The sequence below is a fragment of the Molothrus ater genome, chromosome 18, assembly GCF_012460135.2.
Source record: "Molothrus ater isolate BHLD 08-10-18 breed brown headed cowbird chromosome 18, BPBGC_Mater_1.1, whole genome shotgun sequence".
NCBI classification, from domain to species: Eukaryota; Metazoa; Chordata; class Aves; order Passeriformes; family Icteridae; genus Molothrus; species Molothrus ater.
The window spans coordinates 1,808,473-1,830,079 of NC_050495.2; the positions used below are offsets into that span (position 1 = coordinate 1,808,473).

Genomic DNA, 21,607 nt, shown 5'->3' on the forward strand with positions numbered 1-21,607 from the left:
AAAAGCAAAACTCTGACAGCACATTAAGACTTAACACTAACAGTCAATAGCTTGCAGGATGTACTCCAGGATTAAAGCAAGTATTCCCCCTTCAACTGCAACTGAAGTAAATCCCAGGGCCTATCTAACAGCAGCAGCAATTGCATTCTCCATTTTCTCACATAACTTTTCAGCCTCTCTCATTAGACCTCAGCAATTCCCACTGCACATCACTTTTAATCCATGGAATAAACAGCTCCCTTCCCTTCCAAGTGCACACAGCCATCAGTTGCAGAGTGCTCCATGCAGACCCTCATTTTAACAGCAGGCTTTCAGCAGCCAGGCTTTGCAAGAAAAGCCCTTTGACAGTTTCATTTTCAGTGAATTTGGGCAATGGGAGGAGTGAAGGACTGAGAGCTGCCATAAACTGCAGCAGCTGCTGAACATTAGCACCATGTGTCCAAATTATCTTATCTATTAACATCTAGGAGACAAAAGACCTGACAGCACAGATCTCTTGTAAACACTGGAGTGACTAGAAATGTGAAATGTCTCACTGCTCAGAGCATCAATATTAATAATCTCCTGAAATGTATTATTTCCTTTTGTTGGAAATGCTGCTAAACCACTTCCCTGATCATCATTAAAGCACAACTTGCTAGGGTAAATAAATTTACAGACTACTTCATTAAGTCACTTCACTGCAGTGACAAATTAATGTAGCCAATGTTAAAATAAAAAATGGTTTTTGCATTTATGCAAGGAGTCATAGTGAAACTATTAAGAGCCTCATAAGCATGAAACAAGATTTACACCGAAAGAAAACAGATTACAGATAAACATTCAAAATGAAAAAGGAGAGTCATAAAACTGGCACATGCTTCGGGAGAAAAAGCAGAAAACATTAAATAAAAATAAAGGAGTAAATCTTATTTTCACTTCACTGCTCAAAGGAAGCAGGTTTGAATTCACCTACTGCTGTTTGAACACCCTCAGCTGTCACAACGCTGCCATCTAGCTACAGCTGCCATCTCCTACAGCTGAAAACCACCCAAAAATCGGGATTTAGCAACACTGTGTCAAACTGAATCGGTAAGGTTGCCAAAAGAATTGCAGGTGTTTACATAATTACTGCATTTATAAAGGAAAGCCCATTGTTCCTGCAGGAGATTCTGAAAGAGCCACACAAAATAACAAAATTAAAAGTTACATTCATTTCAGATAAATACTGGTTTTCTTTTTCCTTCATTTAGTTTTTGCTACTTCGCAGCTTGGAACCAAAAGGGGATTTCTGAGAATGGTTTTAGGTATAGGCTGTGAACAATTTCCCTGCAAAACCTGGTACCTCTCAGGCTGGAAACAAAAGGATTTGGGAGAAGGCAGAGCTGCTCTAAACCCACAGCCCAAAACCCTCTCTTGAGTTAATTTATAGGATTCATTTATTTATAGGACTTGTACAACCCTGAGCATTTATCACCTCACAGCAGATCTGGCAGCTGATAAAACTCCCTGGTCTGCTGCTCCTCCTGGGGGCCAGGCCAGGCTGGTGAAGTGCTGAACATCTGGAGAGTGAGCCCAGCTGTGCAGAGCCCCAGCAGGGCAGGAGGAGCAGGGCTGGGCACTGCCACACTCCGAGGGCCAGGGCAGCAAACAGCCCCTGGGGGATCTGCCTGCAGCTGCACAGGGATCTGCAGCACTGCAGAGCTTTAAACACAGGCCTTGCAAGTCCTTGAGATGGACAGATGGGAACTGAAGAGGATTTGAGCTCCAAATTCTCTCCTTGGATAGCTGGGAGCAGGGAATAACTGCAAAGGGGCCTGGTAGGAATGAGGCAAGAACCACCAATGATTTTAGGACTAAAGAAGAACAATTACTAACGTTGTTCTGCAGCACACCCAACTGGTCAAAACCACACAAGCTTTTCTTCCAGGATCAAAAAGAAATCCTACTCCTCTGAGCCACCATTTTTAAAATGATCTCCCATGCCCTGGCTTCATTTTCTTTGTTTATGGATGTCATTTCACTGTGCAGCAAAATAACAGACCAGAAACTTACTGCAGAATTAGATAAACTGGGTTGTGAACTTAAAGTAAGCTGCCTGTTGGCATCTAATAATCAGTACAGTAACAAACCAGCATTGGAGCACACTATAAATAAGCAATAATTGAAATGTCTTCACCAAAATGTCATCTCTTCTTGCTGTTTTCACTACCAGAAACACATTTGGTTTAAACTAAAGCTGGAAAATAAAACAAGGACAGTAGGCTAATTCTGCTTTTTTTAAATTAAATCAATGCAAATCACCTATTAATTCCAGTGGAAACAAGATTAAGCCTAGAACAAACAGACAAAGCCAATCAAGTGTGTAAAAGACATCTAAGAATTGATTTGCATGGACTTTGTGTAGGCCCTATTCAAACACTGAGATCCCTAACTCAACAATTTGCTTTTCAGCCAGAGGTGCTAGCACCACAAAAAAAAAAAAAATCATTCTGCACCACAACTACAGAGCTGCTCAGTGGAAACAGAATCATCACAAACAATAGATCTTACTCATCCATCCACCCAGCAAGGATGAGTAGTCTGGACTTAAACTCTAAGGGAGCTCTGCACATGATTCAGCTGGAGAGCAGAGTCATGATTCAGGGCAAGCTAACAGGTAACATGGGAAAAGAAAGAACTTTGCAAGAGAAAACTCCCATTTTCTGGTCTACAGCTATTTTTCATCTCTACTGTTTATCACCCATCACTGAACAAAACACCTGTCCTGTTTTAGCTAATCCACCTCTGCAAGTATTTACCCAGTCTAAAGCCAGCACAGCTTCAAAACAGCTGTCAGACTTCAAAACCCACCTCCTTTCTTCTTGCCAAACACTGGATTTGTGTCCCAAAGGGACCATTTGGTACTGCCTGCTATGATCTCCTGCTGATTGATAACACAAAGCAGAGTGTTTACAGCAGCAGGGGATTTGTCTGGGGGCAAATCCTCCAGTCCCTGCCATCAAAGAGAGGCAAGAACACCCACACTGGGGGCACAGCATCAAAGGATGCTGCCCTCAGGCCACCCAGCCCTGCAGGATGCTCACCCTGACTTGCAGAGCAAACAGCAGAGATGAGGGACTGGCTAAAAGCCGTGCAGTTCCATTTACACACATCCTGCCTGCCCTAAATGGGAAAAACCTGCCTTTTATTAAGGATTATAGCAGAATTCAAGTTTCAACAATTGCTGCAATCACTTCCTCTATTTTAAGAGCTTTGGAACATCAATAGCAAGTGGAAAGCACATGAGCAAGGGTCATTCTGGCACCAAAATCAGATATTATCTTCAGCCACAACCAGACACTGCCTCAGGCAGTTTCCATGCAATGCAAAACCTACACTCAAGGAGATTCCAACTCTTTAGCTTCCTTCCTTAAAGGACTGGTGAGGATGACATACTCTAAACCCTTAAACAAGAAGTAATGTTCAAGGTAAAAAGTGATCCAGGTAATAAAAACTGCAAGCTCCTTATGGGCCTCAAGCCTACCATGTCCAAAAATCAGTTGCAAACACCCAACTGAAGTTCTTTGGCTTTTCTTCTTCAAATCTCTGAGATCCTCAAATATCTGAGATTCAGTTCACATCTGTCCATCTCAAATATCAGTCAGGCCACTTCTACTGGTGCTTTTGTGAATGACACTTGCTCTCAGGAAACACCTGGAATCTGAAAGGTCTCCACACTGATTTCTAAACCAAAGTATTTACTGTCCTTTCCAATCCACACTTGCTTTCAAATAGCCACTAACAAATAAAAAGCTTCACTGTCAAGTTACTGAGAAACCAACAGCAATCAATTCTTCCTTAAAATCCATCACAGAGTGATGCTGTTACAGGCAAAATGTAAGGCAAGCAGCAAAGCCCAGGCAGTGCAGCCCCAGGAGGGAGGACATACCCCTGCTGAGTGAACCATGCATTTTGGTGCCCCTGTGGTGCCTGAGGAATACATGATAAAGAGAGGATGGCTGAAAGGCAGCTGCTCAAACTCCAGCTGGGGAGCCTGGTCTCCTTTCCCAGTGGCAAGGAAGTCTTCTAAAAAGACACTGCATAAGAAGGAGGGGGGAAAAAAGGAACATTTCAAAACTTTCTGAAAGCATTACCCCAGCCCATGTGTAAGATCACCTCTGTACCCAGCAGTGCTCCCATTACCTGTTTGGAATCTTAGAAATATCTATGGTTTCTCTTGAAGATACATATGGAATCACCACCACTTTCTTTAGGTCTGGAAGCCCTGGAAGAAGGAAGAAAATTATTTCCTACATTCAGTTACATAAGCAAAGGTCTGTTCTGCCTGATTGCATCATGCAGTGTAATGCACCAAGTAACAGAAATAATTCTGATGCACTGGGTATTGAAATCCCAGAGGACTGAATTGTTACCCAAGATGTAATTTCCTCCATGCTGCCAGCCTTTTATGTGTAAAGCTGCAAGCCTTAGTGCTGTAATACCTCCCCATTTGTCTTCAGCAGCACTTTGCTTGAGCTTAAAAACATCATCATCAGCCCCTGCTCCCACTGCTGGCTAATTTCTGATGATCTATTAAAGTTAAGCAAGCAGAAGACTGTCAAAATTACAGAGAAGACCATTCAGCTTTTACCCAAATCTGTTCTGAAAGCCTCAGTGGCCACTGTGACACTGTAAAGAAGAAAGGACAGCAACAAGCAGTGGCAGGGCAGGCTCTAAGTGCTCACAGAGCCACAGAGCAGGTGGGATGCAGTGAAATACCTTTTACCACCCTCAGCAGCTTCTCCAAGTGGTTGTGCTCTTTGCCATTGTATATAACAGCTTCAACAGAGAAGATGAGCTTGGGCTGAATTTGGGAAAATCTGTCCAGTACACCCTAGGGATAAAGAGAAAAATGTGTTAAAAAAATGAAATTAACTGCTACAGTAGGAAAAATGTGTTAAAAAATGAAATTAACTGCTACAGTAGGAAACTTCAGTGGGTGCTAAATACACATTTCAAAACAAGCAAGGAATAAGGACTAGAATTAACAGCAGAGTTGTTAAAAGACTGCCTGCTTGTCCTTCACTCACACAAGATCTCTGAAACACAACAGGTTTGTAACAATCTATTTCATGACCCCCAACCAGATCACAATGGCAAAACCCCCACGGATCACTTAGGGAAGGGCCAAGCTCATATAGTCCTAAACAGCTAAAAAATCACCTTGCAGGTTAGACTGGACTCATGTGAGGAGGAGAAGGAGCTGTGATGTGAGCAGAATTGGGCACCTGGTGCCCATGGAGGTGCCCAGGACTCCTGCTGCACCTGCAGGAGGAGCCCCATGTGCCCCCAGCTGCTCTGACAGAGCACCAGGGCTGGGGGACCAACAGCATCCTGGGGAGAGGCACTGATGGGGTCAGGGGCTCCCACATGAGCTGGCAGCTTTGTTCTGCCACCATTAACGCAGGCAACCTCACCAGTGGAGTTTTAGCAAAACAAATTGATGTTGAACACACACAGACTACCAACAAAAGATACCACAGCTCCTTTAGTATCTCTGCAGCACAACACATGTAAATGCTAAATTTTCAGGTGTCTCCTCCAGCTTCCACAGTGTTCAGTAATTTACCACAGCTATCATCCTATTTGAGATTAAAACCCCACTGGCATTTACTGTTTTCCATGTACACTGCATGCAGCAGCCTACCAGAAATGGATCTTTTTGTATTCAACAGCAAGAAGCAAATCCTTTCAATAAAAGCTCTCAGCACACTGATATTACAACCTCTCTAGCTCCATTACTTGAAGCATTAAGAAGTACAAGATTACACAATACTGTAAAATTGTCAGCTAAGTCTTCAAGAACAATCTCCTAAAATCATGTTGCAGAAATCAGACTTGAGTCATCTGCTTATTCTTCCCAGCATTCTTTATTTTTCTGTTTTCTATTTTGCCCTCTACATTGCAGCGAAAATGAGAAACAAATTATTACCAAATCTGAAGAAGAAAGCAAAAACATCACAATCAACTCATCTCTGTTGAACTCCTTTCCAAGCTGAGCTGCTCAGCATTGCAAAAAAAAAAAAAAAAAATCTGCTGCAAAAGGACAGGAGTTCTGTTCTGACAATGCCTCCATGCCACAGAAAAGCACAGGAGTGGGATATGGCTAAATATAAATGTATTAGCTGAGAATGTCACTTAACAGCTTTCCCTCCTATCAAACATGTATTTCCTTTTCCTTGTTCACATTATAAGAAAATACAGTGACAATGCACTGACATTCAAATTTATCAATTATTTTAAAATAAGAAATCACCAGAATCTGTTCTGGTGACAGAAGAAGTTTTCAAGAAGCCCCTGGTGTGTTACCTAACAAACTCAAATGGAGATTTATAATTAATACATTACAGTTACTCCCTAAGGGAGCATGCAGTCAGATTTGCTGCTTCTTTGGTAAATTCTCTGCCTCCTCCTTTGCTCCATTCCCAGGAACAGAGCAAGCAGCCACACTTGTGTGCATTTGTACACGTGTGCACAGCCCCACGCTGAGCACAGGGCACACACATCTCATCATCTCCATCATGCCTATGTTTAAAAATTCAGAGCAATGAGCACTAAGGGGACTCTAAAGAGAAGAATCAAAGCTGAAGAGAAGTGTGAATCAGAAGAGAGATGGCTCCAGCTCTCAGGGTCCTACCAAACCTGCTAGCACACCCAGTCAGATTCATTAGCACTGGCAGCACCAAATCCCACAGGGCAGCCTGCTCTGACACAAAGGCAACACAAACAGATGGAACGTGTGCAATTGCTACACTGCAACTCCAACCCAACCAGATGGCTCAGCAAGGAATTCCTTCCACAAAAAGCTCAGGTGTAGCAGACATGGCTCGTTCTATTCCAGTTCAGTCCAAAAAACTGTGCAGGGCCCCCCAAATGGAGCTGAACTGAGCTCACCAAAGGCTCCTCAGCCAGTTCTGGGAGCAGAGCTTCTTCATGAACTTACAAATCCAACCATTGCTCATGCCCAGGCCAGCACTTTGCCATTAATTGATGGGAATGGGTAACAGGGAGCAGAGAGATGAAGCAGCAGCTGCCAAGAGTGGTGAGGTGCGTGGGAGGCAGCTCAGTGGTGCTCTGACAGCAACTTCCTCAAGGCTTGAAGCCTTTGGAGGGATGGCATTCAGAGCCTGCAGTGTGTAGGCAGCTCTGAGGAGTGACATTTCTGAGCTTCACAAAACACATACACACAATTGGACTTCAGATGCTGAAAATGCTACACTATTCCCCCAAGCACAAAAATCTTTGTGTATATTAACACGACTGATGCAACTTCACAAAAAGAGGAATAGCTCTTGCTCAGGGTGGAAGCCAGTGTCTCTGAGGGCCTCCCTCTGCTGATCTCCTTCATGATTTTAGGATTTGAATTCATGCCAACACACGCTGCCAAAGGAAAATAAATGATATTGATGGCACTGCAGTTCCAAGGCCAAGTTCCATTAAAAAGCTATCACAAAAAACAAAAAGCTGGGCACTGAAAACAACAGCACACCAACATGGACAGAAAACATACCAGCCCTTTGTAATGCAAGTGAAGTGAGCAATCTTCCCCCACATAAGAGATCAAATCACATTGCACAAAACACTCCATACCATCATTTTCTGAGCAAGCAGAAAATATTTGTAGAACAGATTGATCATTACATGCTGTAATGATTTTTTTAATCATTTTTTTCCCAGTGATACACCCCCAAGTGTAAGAACATGGAATGCTGCTGCCCTCTAGTGCTAATCCAGGAATGATTAATCCATACATTTCCCAGACACTGGGGTTAAACACTGAAATTGAGGGGTTTTTCTAAAAACATTGTTCTTTGCACTGTGCAATTCAAAACCACTGCATTTTTCATATGTAAACTTTTAGATAGAAGAAAGGTTTAATATCCCCCTTAGAAGTTTAGATCCATTGTTGATGTGTGCTAAAAACTTTCCAAAAGAAGCAGAACACATTCCCAAAGCTGCCAGGGCACATCTGTTTGGATGTCATAATTTCCCACACAGCATTGTGTGTGAAACACAGCATTGATTTCTACACTACCAAGAGTTAATCAGGTTAGTGATATTAGTATGAAATTCCTCACTGCTGGCAAATAAAGCCTGGTGGAACAGACCAACCTGGGTGGTGCTGAGTTCACCCTGACAGGAGGCAAAGGATGGGACTACTTGGGCAAAGAAATTGGGAGTGTGGAAACTGGAGTGTGGCTAAGCTGGGCAGGGTTTGGGAAGAAGAGCCAAGCTCAGACTGCACTGCTGCTCATTTGCACATTTAATATGGTAAAAGCTCACCAAGACAATGGAGTGCATGTGAAGATATCCCAAGAGTGAGCAGCTGAAGCCTCTCAAATCCCCCAGGTGCAGATCAGCAGCGACACTGACAGCAGCAGGAAAAGCTGCAGAGTGCTGGGCTGTGCCAGGAGGTGGCAGCAAGGCTGAAGGGACAGAAGCCATCTGCCACCTGAACTCACCACCCTCAGCAAGGGCTGCTCTGCACAGGCACCGGGCTACTCACGTTAATGCCAAAGTCTGGGGAGGTGGAGCTCCAGATGGCACCAATGCTTGCAGCTGCCAGCATTGCCTCCACTGCGTGGATGCTGTTGGGCAAGTAACCTAGGGCAGAGGGGAATGGTTAGAGATGGAACAACACTAAAATAGATATAATAGATACAGTGAACAGGTTTTAAAAATGCAAAATCCTAGGCTGAAGCACCCTTTGAAGTTTTCCACACAATCAATGTCGTACCTTGAAGCCAAATCAGTTACACAAGGAATTAGTAATAAATTCATTTATAGAACTATTTGTATCAGGGCTTTTATCTACAATATTACTCCAAATTTACAAGTAATCCTGCTTAATTAATAAGCCTTTCAGGATAAGAGGGCAGCACAGGAAAAAAGTAACTGGGAGAGAAAATTAGTGCATTGATTAGGGTACACAGGGACTGAGAACACAGCAGCATGCAGGGGCACAGAACAAGACTGCAGGAACAGCCACCAGAGAAAGAACCAGTATCTGTAAGGAAAGATTATAAATAGCTCAAGAGCAGAGATTCAGCTTCACCAAGCTAAATGTTGGCTGGTAGACACTGCCAGAATCCTTAACACAAACAAGCAAAACCAGTGTCTCAGCTGATAAGGGAGTAACAGAGTGGGACAAGCCCTGCAACATTCCCACACAAATGCGGCCCTTCAGGTTTCTCTCATTAGCTTGCAGCAAGATTTCAAGATTTAAATTCAATTTATCACGGCATAGAGAATAAATTAATGTCAAGAAAGTCAGATTTTAGTTTCAGTAAGCGCAATTTGAGCAACTCTCCAGAAGGGGCTGGGTGCCTGAGTCTGACTCTGCACTGCTCAGAATTCAGCCCACAAATTAAAAGGTACAACTGGAATTCACAAACTACACTGAGATGGATCAAAGACCTGGAGCTTCAGATCACCTTTCTTAAGCCACCAAAAAGACATCCAAGTACTTTAAAAAAAGCACAGGATGGGCCTAATTGCAGTACTCTGACATCTAATTAGAATGTCACATGTGAAAGCAGAAGTTAAATGGCAATAAAAGAGCTTTCCAGCCTGTTTCCAGCAGGGGTGGGCACTGAGATCTTGGACTGCAGGTGCACCACAAGGATCTACAGCCAGCAAACATTCAACAGTGCAAACTCCTCAAAGAATAATATTTATGGATGTACATTTCAGGACAGGAACTCAGATCTTAATAGCAATTCCCGCTATGTTAATATTACAGTTAGGAAGGTACCAAGATGGATTTTTGTGAGTTTTTCTACATTGCTTGAAAAAGGATGGATTTTTTTTTTGAACTTCGTAAAAAGTGAACTTTAAGTCTTAAACTGAGATTTCTGCTCATTGAAAAAAATCAGTGAAATCAGTTTAACCAGCAGTGTCACTGCAGTTACTGAGAGCTGCTGTGCTTTTGGGAGCAGTAACTTTTAAAACAGTATTATGACTTAAGCCCAACAATTTCTGGAAAACACACAACTGTGAATAAAAGCTCCATGCCATGCTAAGATATAAATTGCTCCCTAGAACTGCCTACAGCTTATAGTGGTTTGTTCAGTGAAGTTCTTAAGCACATGAAGTACAGCAAAAGCTCATGCCCATAAAAGCATTATTTATTTTGCTATTTTCCCCTTGGGGTCAAGGTTTATACAAAGGCACAGTATCCCAAAATCTCAGTGGTTGCTCTTGTAAGACAAATATTCCTCCCTAAATAATTTGAAATTTATGAACCAGAACAGACCAAAATGTCATTTGGTGTGACGAAAGCAGTTCTTTAATCGATGCCAAATATTTCCACTGAGCATTTCTTGGATGGGATCATCAGGGGGCCAGAGTGCAAGGAAAACAGAGCTCTCCCTGTGCTTTGGAGCAGTTGTTACTTTGCCACAAGCTTCAGTTCTGTTCTAAGCAATTCTCCTTTTCACCTTTCCACACAAAAGCCCTCAGGGCAAGATCACAGCTCTCTGCTGATTGTTGTGAGGCAGACAATGAAATCATTGCTTTCATCTGTCAGCTGCCTTGGAGTGGTGGTTGAGTTTTGGAGGATGCCAGCCAGAAGTGCCCAAAGGTACAAACCATGCTCAGCAACTGCCTCTGCATTTCTGTGCCTTCACCTGACCCCAGAGCCTTGCTGCTCTCTGGGCTCTCACAGATTTGTCCCAACTCCACCACAGATAAAAATGTGAGTCTGTTCTGGCTGGAGATGCTCCAAACACAGCAGAGGAAGAACTCATCTCCTTTTCTCTTAACAGCTAAATGACACAAACTACTTCTCCTGCCAGTCTTTCGGATTAATACAAGATTCTCATTTAGAAGTAAGTTAATTTTTTCTTGCTGCCCCATCTGAGATCCTCCAGCTGATCACAACTCCATCATGCATGGAAAGCTCCCTGCATTTGTCTGTGCCCCTGGAGATTCCAGCACACCCCTCAGGGCACTCAGGGGGCTGACACAGCCACCCAGGGTCTAAATTTGAACAAACAGGAACACTGCAGACAAAGAGGATCAAAAAGGGAACTTCTTCAGCTGCATTAGCATCAGAGCAGTGACCACTGTGCAAAGCTCTGTATTATAGAATAATGGTACTGCTGATTTAAATATTTATCATGTTTGCTCATATATTTAACTAGGGCCTCTGTGTTCCTTGATAAAATATTTCAGTTAAGGATCAAAACTAGGATTTGTCAGCATGGGCAAGGCTACAGAAAGTATTTCTCTATCTCTGAATCTTTCCTTACCCCTTTCTTGAAGGTGGTAAGAAAGGTAGAAACTACCTTCTGTTATCAGAAAGAAAAGGATCTGCCTCCTTTGGGTGAACTGGAAAGCAACTGAATAAAGGGCTCAAAACTCAGGAGCTGGGAACTCATCAAGCAGGAATATCAGAGTATCACACACAGGGGTCCCAGCAGCACTCCTCCTGACTGAGAAAAATGTATAGTCTCCATAAAAACAGAGAAATGAAAGCTTTACCTGACATAAAACCTGTGAAATCTCTAAGCAGGACAAGCAGCATTTTAAAAACACTGTCTGGATTTTTTTTAAGAGGCACTTACAGCCTGATCTGCTCAGGACTAAGTGCCTCAGCATTTTCTGTCAGTTGCTATTTGCTTAATCTAGCACACACCAAGATTACACTTACATGTGTTCATCTACACTGCAGCACCTCACCAACAAAATAGGTAAAAACTGTAGTCCAAAAATTGGATATAATTATGCTGCAAACTATGGCAAAATTCTGATTTCTCAGAGTGCTGAGAACATATTCTGTGCAAGCACCTAATGCCTTCATGAAGTTTAATAAAGGTTTCCTCTTGGAAAAACAGGCACCCAAACATTCACTTATGTGCATGGATGAAAAAAAAAAAAATCAACAATTGAACTGTGACCCTGTATCAAAGGTTTTATCTGAGCCTTGAAAGAATACATCAGGAAGAAGGAAAAGAGGGAGCAGCAACTAAAATATCTTCTAAATGTATTCTATTACTGAACTACACCAGCTCTCAAAATGAACAGAATTCAGAGACCAGACTCCTATTTTCCCTTTTCAGCATTTCCTGCTCATGCAGGACTTGCAAATGGCCACCCTGCCCAACAGGAGAGTGGCCTGAAACCATGAGCACCCCTGTAATCGCCTTACAAAGCTTTAAAACCCACGTAAGCAGCAGGGCTGAGGCAGCTGCTATAGATAAAACAGCAGCTCCAGACAATGGAACTCACTGATATTTGTTGAGGATGTTTTTGTGTGGGGAAGATCAGATTGTTGGTAACTGCTGATTTGTAACAGAGCAAAGATGGCTACAGGGACAGAGTAGAAGCAATCCAAAGAGGAGAATCATCCTCCCAGTTGTGTTTTGTGCTATTTTAGTCATAGTCATTTGCCAGATGGCCACTGGAAGACCAGGAGCACCTCACATGTGGATCTGGGAGCTTGCAGTAGGTATTCCATGCCTCTTCCAACTGTTCAAGCATCACTGACAGCACTGCAAGACATCTTCAGAGGAAGAAATATGTTTCACAACACATCTGCTTCAATTATGCTCACTGTTAAGTACTCTCAGTGAAGGAAAGGGAAGACTGGAGTGAAATCAAGCTGAAGAAAAAAGTGCTGACACCAGTGCCTGTCCACCCACACTCACCCACCTCCAGCTCCAACATACTATTACTGTCAGGATGCAGCCATAAACTGCACTGCACAAACCAGGGGGGATGTTAAGTGTAATGAGAAGTTAAAGCAGCCTTGTCTTAGAGGCAGCAAAGCGTGGAGATGAAACCCACAGGAAAACAACAGTAAGAGTCATGTGCAATTCTAACAGCTCAGATTTTAAGAGAAAGTGTCAACAAAGGGTGTCAGAACCTGACAGGCTGACTACATGTTAGGCAGCTGTAATGAAGCTCATAGAGTATCTCCTTTCCATTTAAAACCTTTTTTTCAGAAGCAGCAGAAGCATGCCCTGTGTTACTACTATGAAACAGCAAGAATTGCCTTTCCCTCTGCCATCTGCTCGAAATTTTGGGACAAGTTACATCCCTTTGGATTCTGGCAAGTTCTGGAGAGCCTGATTTTTGGTACAAGTGGGTGTAGGACTCCAGCTTCCCCAGCCAACACTTAATGTCCCTTGCCCAACTCAGATTGGGAAGCTTCAGCCTCTGACTGAAATGTTACACTGGAGCTCTCCCAGGGACTGCCAATACCCTCTGGCATAGCAGAGAAACAGAAGAAAGAAATTGAGACCCCCACCCCATAGAAGTATCTAAAGGGACTTGATTTATACTTTAAAAAAAAAGTATCAACTATGCTTTTTAATTTAAATTAGAGGTAAGCCAGCCACCAAAACAAGAAAAATTCCAAACTCAACCAACCTGCAGTGCTAAACACAACAGTCATTAACTCAAAGGAACTGTTAATAAAATTATAATAGCATTATTAGCAGCACAGGCTACAGCTATATTTCAAGACCATGTTTTCTCCAGCTGCAGAGTACATTTTCCCTGCTGCTGCTGAAGAAATGAACAGATATGACAGCATTAAAGTTGAAAATTGAGATAAAGTCCAAGCATCTCCACCTTGATTCAGACAAACCTCCTCAACTTCACTGTATGGTTCATACCTAATTAAGGATTTAGCTCTAATTCCATGTTAAAAACCAAGCCACCAGCTGTGATAATTTCATGTTTCCAGTTCCAGAGCATACTCAAACCATATGCAAGAAATGAGCTCTACTGAGTAGATTTACATTTCCAGGTCATAGTTGTGGGTTTAAAACTTAGTTTTCAAGACACGTTCAAGTTTGCAGCATGCAGAAAACAAATCAAGAGTTTCATCACTGTGGGTTTGCATCATGTAAGGATTTACACACACTTCTTTAGGATAATGGCCAAGTGTTGCTCAAACAACACGGGACTCCAGCAGCACAATGACACAAACACCAGAACTGCCAGGTAGGAGCCAAGGAGCATCAAGATATTGCAGCTCTGACTTGCACTACACTGCCAAATTAAAGAGTATCAGAGCACACAAAATAGAGGTGAAGCAGCTCAGCTGGGAGATCAAACCCAGCAATTTAGAAATCAATGTAACTCCTTTCCAAGCCTGGACTGCACACTGGACAAGCTGTTCACAGGACAAAAGCCTTTTTATATAGAAAAACACACGTGAGTGTCTCTTGACAGGAAACATTGCTGCCAAAGATGTGGAGAGCTGCTGCAAGGATCACAGGGTTTAACTCATCTCTGCACTGGTGGCTCGAGCAGTTCCTGCCCAGCAGCTGCTCACTGTCACCACTCTGGGGGCAGGACAGGCTCTGCAGACCTGCAGCTCCCTGAGCACTGGGTCACCCGGGGCCACAGGGTCAGGAACTGCCAGTGGCACCAGCACAACCAACCTTGGACCAGCACTGCCCTGAGTGGCCCCACATCAATCTGCCAGAGCTTGTGCTCAAGGCTCAGCCAGAGGCACAGCTTCCATCTCCTCTGCTTCCACAGAGTGTTTCTGGAGCAGACCTTGGTGAATGAAGCATTTCCCTTCCCCCTTCAGTGCTAGAGAACCCACAGGCTAATCCAGGTTCCTTCCCTCTAGAAATGCATTTCCTACAAATGTAAATACAGCAGCACAAGAGCCTTTTCTTTACCATGTTTATTGAAATTTTCTGTGAAACACTATTTCACAGGCATGTTTCTGTAACTGACTACTCACTTGCACATTTCAAAAAAATTCCACCTCCTGTCCCTTAAGAAAATTACTCACCCACAACTCTGTCTCCTACTTTTACTCCCATCTTCCTCATGGCTGCAGCATACAAAGCTACAGCTTGTCTCAGTTCTTCAAAAGTAACTTTGAGGATTTCTTCTTTGCCCTCCCCTGAGGAAAGAAATTTAAAGCAATCAGAAATCAGGCATTGCAATGTGAGTCTAGTACAAACAACCAATCCTAGGAGAAAGCAATTCTAAGAGAACAGCTGCCACTAATATTTATATTTTTGCTTATGAAGTTGCTCTTATGCTGCACCAAAACCTCTTCTTTTTAATGGGAATCAAGTATTAATCAGTGGTATTTGTTCAGTAGGTCTGAGGGCATTTCTAAAGATGAACACCGCTGCAGAAACACAAACTACTCATGGAGAAAGGTGTGCTCTCAAGGAGGATTCATGGTAAATACATTGCACTCACCAAGGCTAATTTCAACATGGGAAGAACCTCATTTTCCCTTTTTGCTCAGTTTCTCATCAGGCCTAAGAAGCAGCACAAGCTCAAGTTCAGGTTTTATTACAGCAAGTCAGTGACTAGAAAATCATGCACATCCCAGGCCTGAATTTTGATGTGCTTTTGGAACATCTGCCTTTGCCAATGTAGCACAAAGCAAACAAACCAAACTGGACTCAGCTCCCCTCTGAAAGGATCTGCAGGGCGTTTTCCCAATTGTACTGAATGCCAGGTGTTACATAAGCCCTTAATAAATCACTCGTGAAATGAAACAAACAACCCTAAATGTTATGAAAGTAAAAATCTGTCACCTTGAAGTCCCTTCCTGCACCTCCTCAGTGTGACTGCTGTCCTATTTCCACCAGCCAGAACGTGCCATGAAGAACACACACACACACACACACACACACACACACCAAGGACAGCACAGGTGAGCTGCACACCCTGCTCCTCTCAGAACAGCTGCCCTCAGCAGGGAATGGCATTTTTCACTCTTTTGCCTTCTCAGAAGTAAATCTGGACTGGGACAAAGCAAGGGAGCAGGCCATGATGCAGAACAGCCCAAGTCCCTGTTCCATGTGGTTCCTAAACTGAGCAGGGACTGCCAGCAGAGCCTGGGCTCCCACAGAGCAACAGGAAATGAGAACTGATCCTGCTCCATGATTAAAGCCCCAGGAGAAGGGGATCACAAAAAAAGACTCACCATGGGAGCCAGGGACAAGTGAAACTGTTTAGGAAAGTTACATTTTCACTCCTAGGCCCTGTGCCATCCCCAGTGAACACAAACCTGAGCCAGGTCCCCCAGCCACCACTCTGACCTAGCAGCAGGGAGTTACCAAGAAATACTCTGACTTAAGAGGTCTTAAGAGGATTAAACACAGCAGAAGGTCACAAAAGAGATGCAGGTGGAAGTCTGCTCACCAGAGGAGCCAACTGCTCATTCCAGCATTCATACAATGATCAACTAGGACAGTTTTGCTCCTTTTGCTGTCACCACCTTTGATTATGTGACAAAGCAGTTTCTGATACACCTCATGACTTCCTAACAAAAAGACCTACAGAACAATAATCACATGTCAAACCAGGCAATTATGACAAATGTGAAATAACACTTCAAATACTGAGTGATGTTGAACACAGCATGACCTCCACTACCTTAATGCAGCTGAGCACATTCTAATAAAACTTCATTTAGCTTGCAAAGGATTTTCCAGATCTGTATTTCCAGAGCATGCTTTGCTGGGTTTTTTTGCAGAGCTGTATCACAGACTGTGCAGTGTCACTGACTTTATCACCCTGTTTTCTCTCCTCATCCAAACCAGTTTATTTCCATGTTTCATCAGAGCTGTTTCATCAGGCCTAGCCCTGTGAGCAGCAGAGAAACACAAGGCATTGATGTTCTTACTTGCTGCATACAGTGCAATCTTGTCATTGTCCTTGTGCTTCAGGAGATTCTCTGCATAGTTGAGGCGGCTGCCCTTGAACCACTCGGGGATCTCTGCGATGCTTTTGGACGTATCCACCACCTGAAAGGAACACACCATCACTGCTGGGCCACTCCAACAAAACTGCTTTTTCACAGCACTCTACAGAAGTCAGCTCAGCAGCTCCAAGCTCTCTGCAGACCCTGTTAGGCAAGAATCACTTCTCCCAGCTCACAGATGGCAAACAGACACTGATCCTGTAATTAGAGGCCTGGAAAGTTTAATTATTTGTCAACTGTCACATGCAAACACGTCATTACAAGAAAACCAGGGAAAGTTCCCTGCTGACAGTTCTACCTTTGGACCAGCCTTTAATACACAAGTAAAACAAACTATGGGGACTACACCCAGAGCAGGAGATGCACACAGACCTCAGGGACACTGGGGGTTTGCCCCAGGAACACCCAACTGAGCTACAGCACATGTGAACTCTGTGCCAGGCCCCCCAGCCCAGCTCCCTCTTTGGGGGTGTGAGCATCCACCCTGCCCCACCACCAGTCACAGGGCACAGACACCAACAGCAGGAGCTCACACAGTGGTAATTCAAAAGAATTCATTGTAGAGTCAAATCTAACTGAAGAGTTCCAGCTCTTTATTCAACTTCTCTTTTTTTGAGGATTAGCAGGACCCAACAATCTAATAAACCTGTATTAAGTAACTCCCCACTTAGGATTAAGACATGCAAGGAATTGAAAAATGCATTGAAAAATAATCAAAAATATAGCCAGCTGAAATAACTTCTCCCATCCTGAATAATTAAGCCTCAAAGAATTAAACCCCTTCATAAACCACAGGTAAGACTAACTTTAATAACACTGATAGGTAAAGAGCCCCTCAGCAGTAGCCCAAGGTCTAAATTCTTTCCAAAATGTCCCTCTGCTTAGTGATTCAGCTGCTCAGCAGCACATTTCTTTGGAGATCTTTAAATAGAAACTTTATTTTACAGCTGTGTTTTTGAAAGCTTCAGTTGATACCCGCAGGTTCTCTCTCATGGATTGCACATACATTACAGGAACAGCATTCCTTCAGCCCAAGTGAAAGGCTCTTCTGAAAGCCCAGCAAGCCCCAAAATGCACCCCATTCCAGAAAACCCAAAGGTTTTTGCTTTCAGAGCAGCGTATGTATTACTGGAGGCAATCTTAAAATTAACTTATAAGTTAAAACTCATGTTGAAGTGCACTTCTGCATTATTTTATTTCAAATGTATTTTCTAACAAAGGGAGCTCAGATTTCTTTGCACCTAACAATTGGCAAGAACTGAGTTACAACATCTATATCAACTCAGGCTGCACAAATGATTTTTATACTACCACACATTACTGCAGCAATTAGAAGCTGCTCTTAAAACTGACTCATTTCTGACTTCCTCAGCTTGAAGAAAAGTGAGCAGAATGTTTTCAACATTTTCCAGGACAAGTTCCAAAATAACTGGGTTTTTTTCTGAAGAGGAAGCAATCCTTCACAGAGTTTCCAAGAGCTGCACTAGCCCAAGGAGCTGGAGTCACACCCAGTATTCCCACAGGTAACACCTGGGACTCCCAGTTAAGCTCAGTCTTTGGTGCTTTGTGAGATGAACAACCTGATCCCTCCCTGAGAGGCCCCTCCACAGCACCAACAGCTGTCAGGGGCTGCTCACTCAGACACATCCCTCATTCAAAAGCAGCTGCTTGTAAGTGACTCTGCAGTGCCAGTGCTGCCCTGCCAGCACAGCTCTGCACACTGAATTCCTCTGTCCGTGTCACAGCTGCCACAGAGCAACATCGGCACATCTACATCCTGCACTCAGAACCTTTACCAGGATTAAATAAAATCCTGGCTGCTTTTATTCTGTGCACACAAGGTTTTATTGTTTTTCTTAGAATGACCTGTGGAAGTAGAAGCTGTTTCACTGCTTGAGAACAAAAAGAGTCAACTCAAATTTTAATTTTCATTAAAAGTTTTAGTCACCTCAAAACAATGTTTACTTCCAGCAGACAGCCAGGATCAAGCTGTAAGACTTCAAATCAAACTTTTCATCCTTCTAGGTCCCAGAGACCAGCTCAGTTACTCTGACAGTTCCCAGAGTTTGAGTTAAACTTCACATTTTCTGTAGATGCCAAGTGTTGGCAGTGCTCAGACCACACACCTCAAAGCAGGCTAGCTCTTCCACTCTTGCTGCATCCTCTCCTCTGAAGGGTGGGTCACATGAAATGAGACACCTGAGCACACTGCCATGGCAGGAAGAACCACTTGATCTACCTTATCAGTACAGAAATCAGTGAAACAGGAAAAGTCAGAAGAAGCTTAGCAGTCCCCTCTGCAGGACTGCCAGCACTCTGAGGGGTCTGGAACAGATGGACTCCAGGCATTAACACAAGTCCAGTCCTCCCTGCTAAATCCCAGGAAGGTTCCAGTGCATCAAGCTGTTCTAGTAATTAGCCCTCAGATGGAAAAGCACAGGGGGATGTTGATATCCTACACCAGGACTATGCAAGGGCTCCACTGGCAAGATCTGCAGAGTCACCTTTCTTCCACAGGAACTCTGTGGCACTGCCTGGTGTTCCACCCGTGCCTCTGTTCAACCACCACCATTTCCTCAGAGATATTTCAAGCCTGCACCTGACTGCAGAGCTTCCACAACCAGTCCTACAAAGCCAGAGGGCAACACTTGTGTTTATCAGGTAAGCTGACTCAGGGAAGGCAAACATGGACTTGACAGAATGCCAGCAGGTACAAAACCAGGATGATGTTCCCTAAGGCAGAAGGCAGTGCACTGGCAGACTCCCCATGAGCAGCCAGAATGACAAGGTGTGCAAGAGCACAAGGACACCACAGCAGAACTGTTCAGGACAACAAAACTCAAGGGTTTCACTGCCCTAAAGTGTGCCAGCAACAGAACAGCACCATCCACCACACCAGGAAATGCAGGACTAGGCCAATTCCTTGTATCACTTCCCAGAGTTCTAAGAAGAGGTCAAAAGGTTGATTGTAACATCAGGTTATTTCCCTTGGTGTTGCACTTGCTGCAAGATAAGCACTGAACTTACCTCATCGTAGAGGCGAGAGCAGAGGATGTTACTGAACTTCCAGAATTCTGCCCAGAAGTCTGAGTAGGACTCCACTGACCACTGGTACAATTCATCATAGTTGGCTGGAAGCAATAGATATGTGTCAGCATTGTGAGAGAATGACAGGGGTCTACACAAACCACAGTTAGGGAAAGCCCAGATAAAGAAAATTTGTGGCTAAAACAATTAGGAAGATAAATCTGACCCCAGAGTGGATCACCTCTGCCCAAAGCAAGTGACTACAGAACCAACAGAGTCTGCCTGGACACCTGAACAGATGGCAGCACTTCAGCTGACTGCTATGAGCCCTTGGCCACCACAGAGACAGTGACCTTTTCTAAGAACTCCCTGCAATACCTGCACACTGCCCTCCCATCAGTGCAACTGAAGATTAAACAAGTCCTGCTTGTTGACACTTCCTATCTATCAACAGGACCCTTTCACACAGCAAGAGATAAACGAGGCTTCCTGACAAGGGACATTTGCTCTAAGGTGCCAGTCTGGGGCCAAAGCACTCTGATAGCTCAGGGACACAGATTAGAGGCACTCTTTATCCAGCTGTGGCATCAACACCACTGCCACAGGAAGCATGGCTGATTTTCAGTGAATATGAGGTCTGACAGACTGCAGCTCTCCTTTTCATGCTGAAACAGCATGGATGAAGTCAAACAAGATGTTTACTAGCTAGATATTAAGACCATGGCCTGTCATTAAAAACGTGCAAATAAGGAGTTTAAGTCTTCCCTGATAGTGAGACACATGAAGTAATCTGAGGCATGCATAGCAAACCCCACAATTCAAAGTGAATGCTGAAAATTGTGCAAAGCACTTCTAGGTATAAATAACTGAAGCCAATTCTCACTGCAAGCTTGGAAGTGACACTTCCTCATCATGTCCACAATATCTGAAGCTATGCCAGCAACCAATTAAATGTTTCTGCCATCAGTGACAGTAAGTTTCCTGCTCTGCCAACTGTTCCCTATTCGATGCTTTCAGCTAAACCACTCAAAGGCATTTTCACCAATTATCTCTGGTTTTTCAGCCTGTTAACCAGCCAATTGCTGCAAAAGTCATCTTGGCAATCCTTTTCTAGAAGGAGACCATCTTCCAGCTTTTTAAAAGAAAAATATTCAAAACCATCTCTGCACTGTTACTCACACTTAGCCACTGCTTATCTGTTTCCCTACAGTCTGTCCTTTCTATATCTTATTCCCACATCAATCCTTTCCATCAAGGTGAGATTATCCCCATGCTATTATTGATAGACAAGGCAAAGGCTCTTCTATGTAATGCAGATTTTATCCACACATTGCCCAAATCCCAGCCTCTACACACCCTTTTTACACCCCAAAGTTACTCATCACTATCCTCTACTCCACACTTCAGCTGCACAGAGATAAGACGCGACACAAGAAGAATTCAAGTTTCCATCTCCTCCCTTCAAAACCCAATTGCACCACCTGCTCCAAATCATTTGGTACATGCAAGGAGCTACAGGTCACTACTAATTTGGTTTCTTACAGCACAAACAGTTTGTTCTGGTTTGTCTATACAGCTTGTTCCAAATAAGCTTCAGCATGCAAGTCCTTCAGGGTACAGGCCTATTACTCAGCAATCAAACTGATTTTTGTGACTGCATTTTGTTACTGCATTTCCAAGGCCCGGCAGAGGCATTGTCTAAGGGACTATATTGCCCTCAGCTCTCCTCAGAGTCCACATCTTAATGCTGAAGAGCATCCATTCTTTGTTGTGAACAGCACTCATGCCAATGAGCACCAGTGCAAGCCTAATGGAAGCTGACAAAGGTTTCTAAATATACACAGGAATCTACCTTCCAATAGA

The 21,607-nt window shown here is 43.6% G+C and overlaps 1 protein-coding gene across 1 annotated transcript in view; it reads right to left on the reverse strand.

Annotated features, from left to right (window-relative positions):
• Positions 1 to 21,607, reverse strand: part of AACS (acetoacetyl-CoA synthetase) — a 37,312-nt gene that overhangs the window by 14,166 nt on the left and 1,539 nt on the right. The window contains exons 2-8 of the mRNA XM_036393511.1: positions 19,745 to 19,848; positions 16,640 to 16,760; positions 14,780 to 14,893; positions 8,528 to 8,625; positions 4,741 to 4,855; positions 4,165 to 4,246; positions 3,911 to 4,058 (exon numbers count right to left, since the gene is read on the reverse strand). Of these exons, the coding sequence (XP_036249404.1) occupies positions 3,911 to 4,058; positions 4,165 to 4,246; positions 4,741 to 4,855; positions 8,528 to 8,625; positions 14,780 to 14,893; positions 16,640 to 16,760; positions 19,745 to 19,848 (782 nt within the window). The remainder of the gene's footprint in view (positions 1 to 3,910; positions 4,059 to 4,164; positions 4,247 to 4,740; positions 4,856 to 8,527; positions 8,626 to 14,779; positions 14,894 to 16,639; positions 16,761 to 19,744; positions 19,849 to 21,607) is intronic.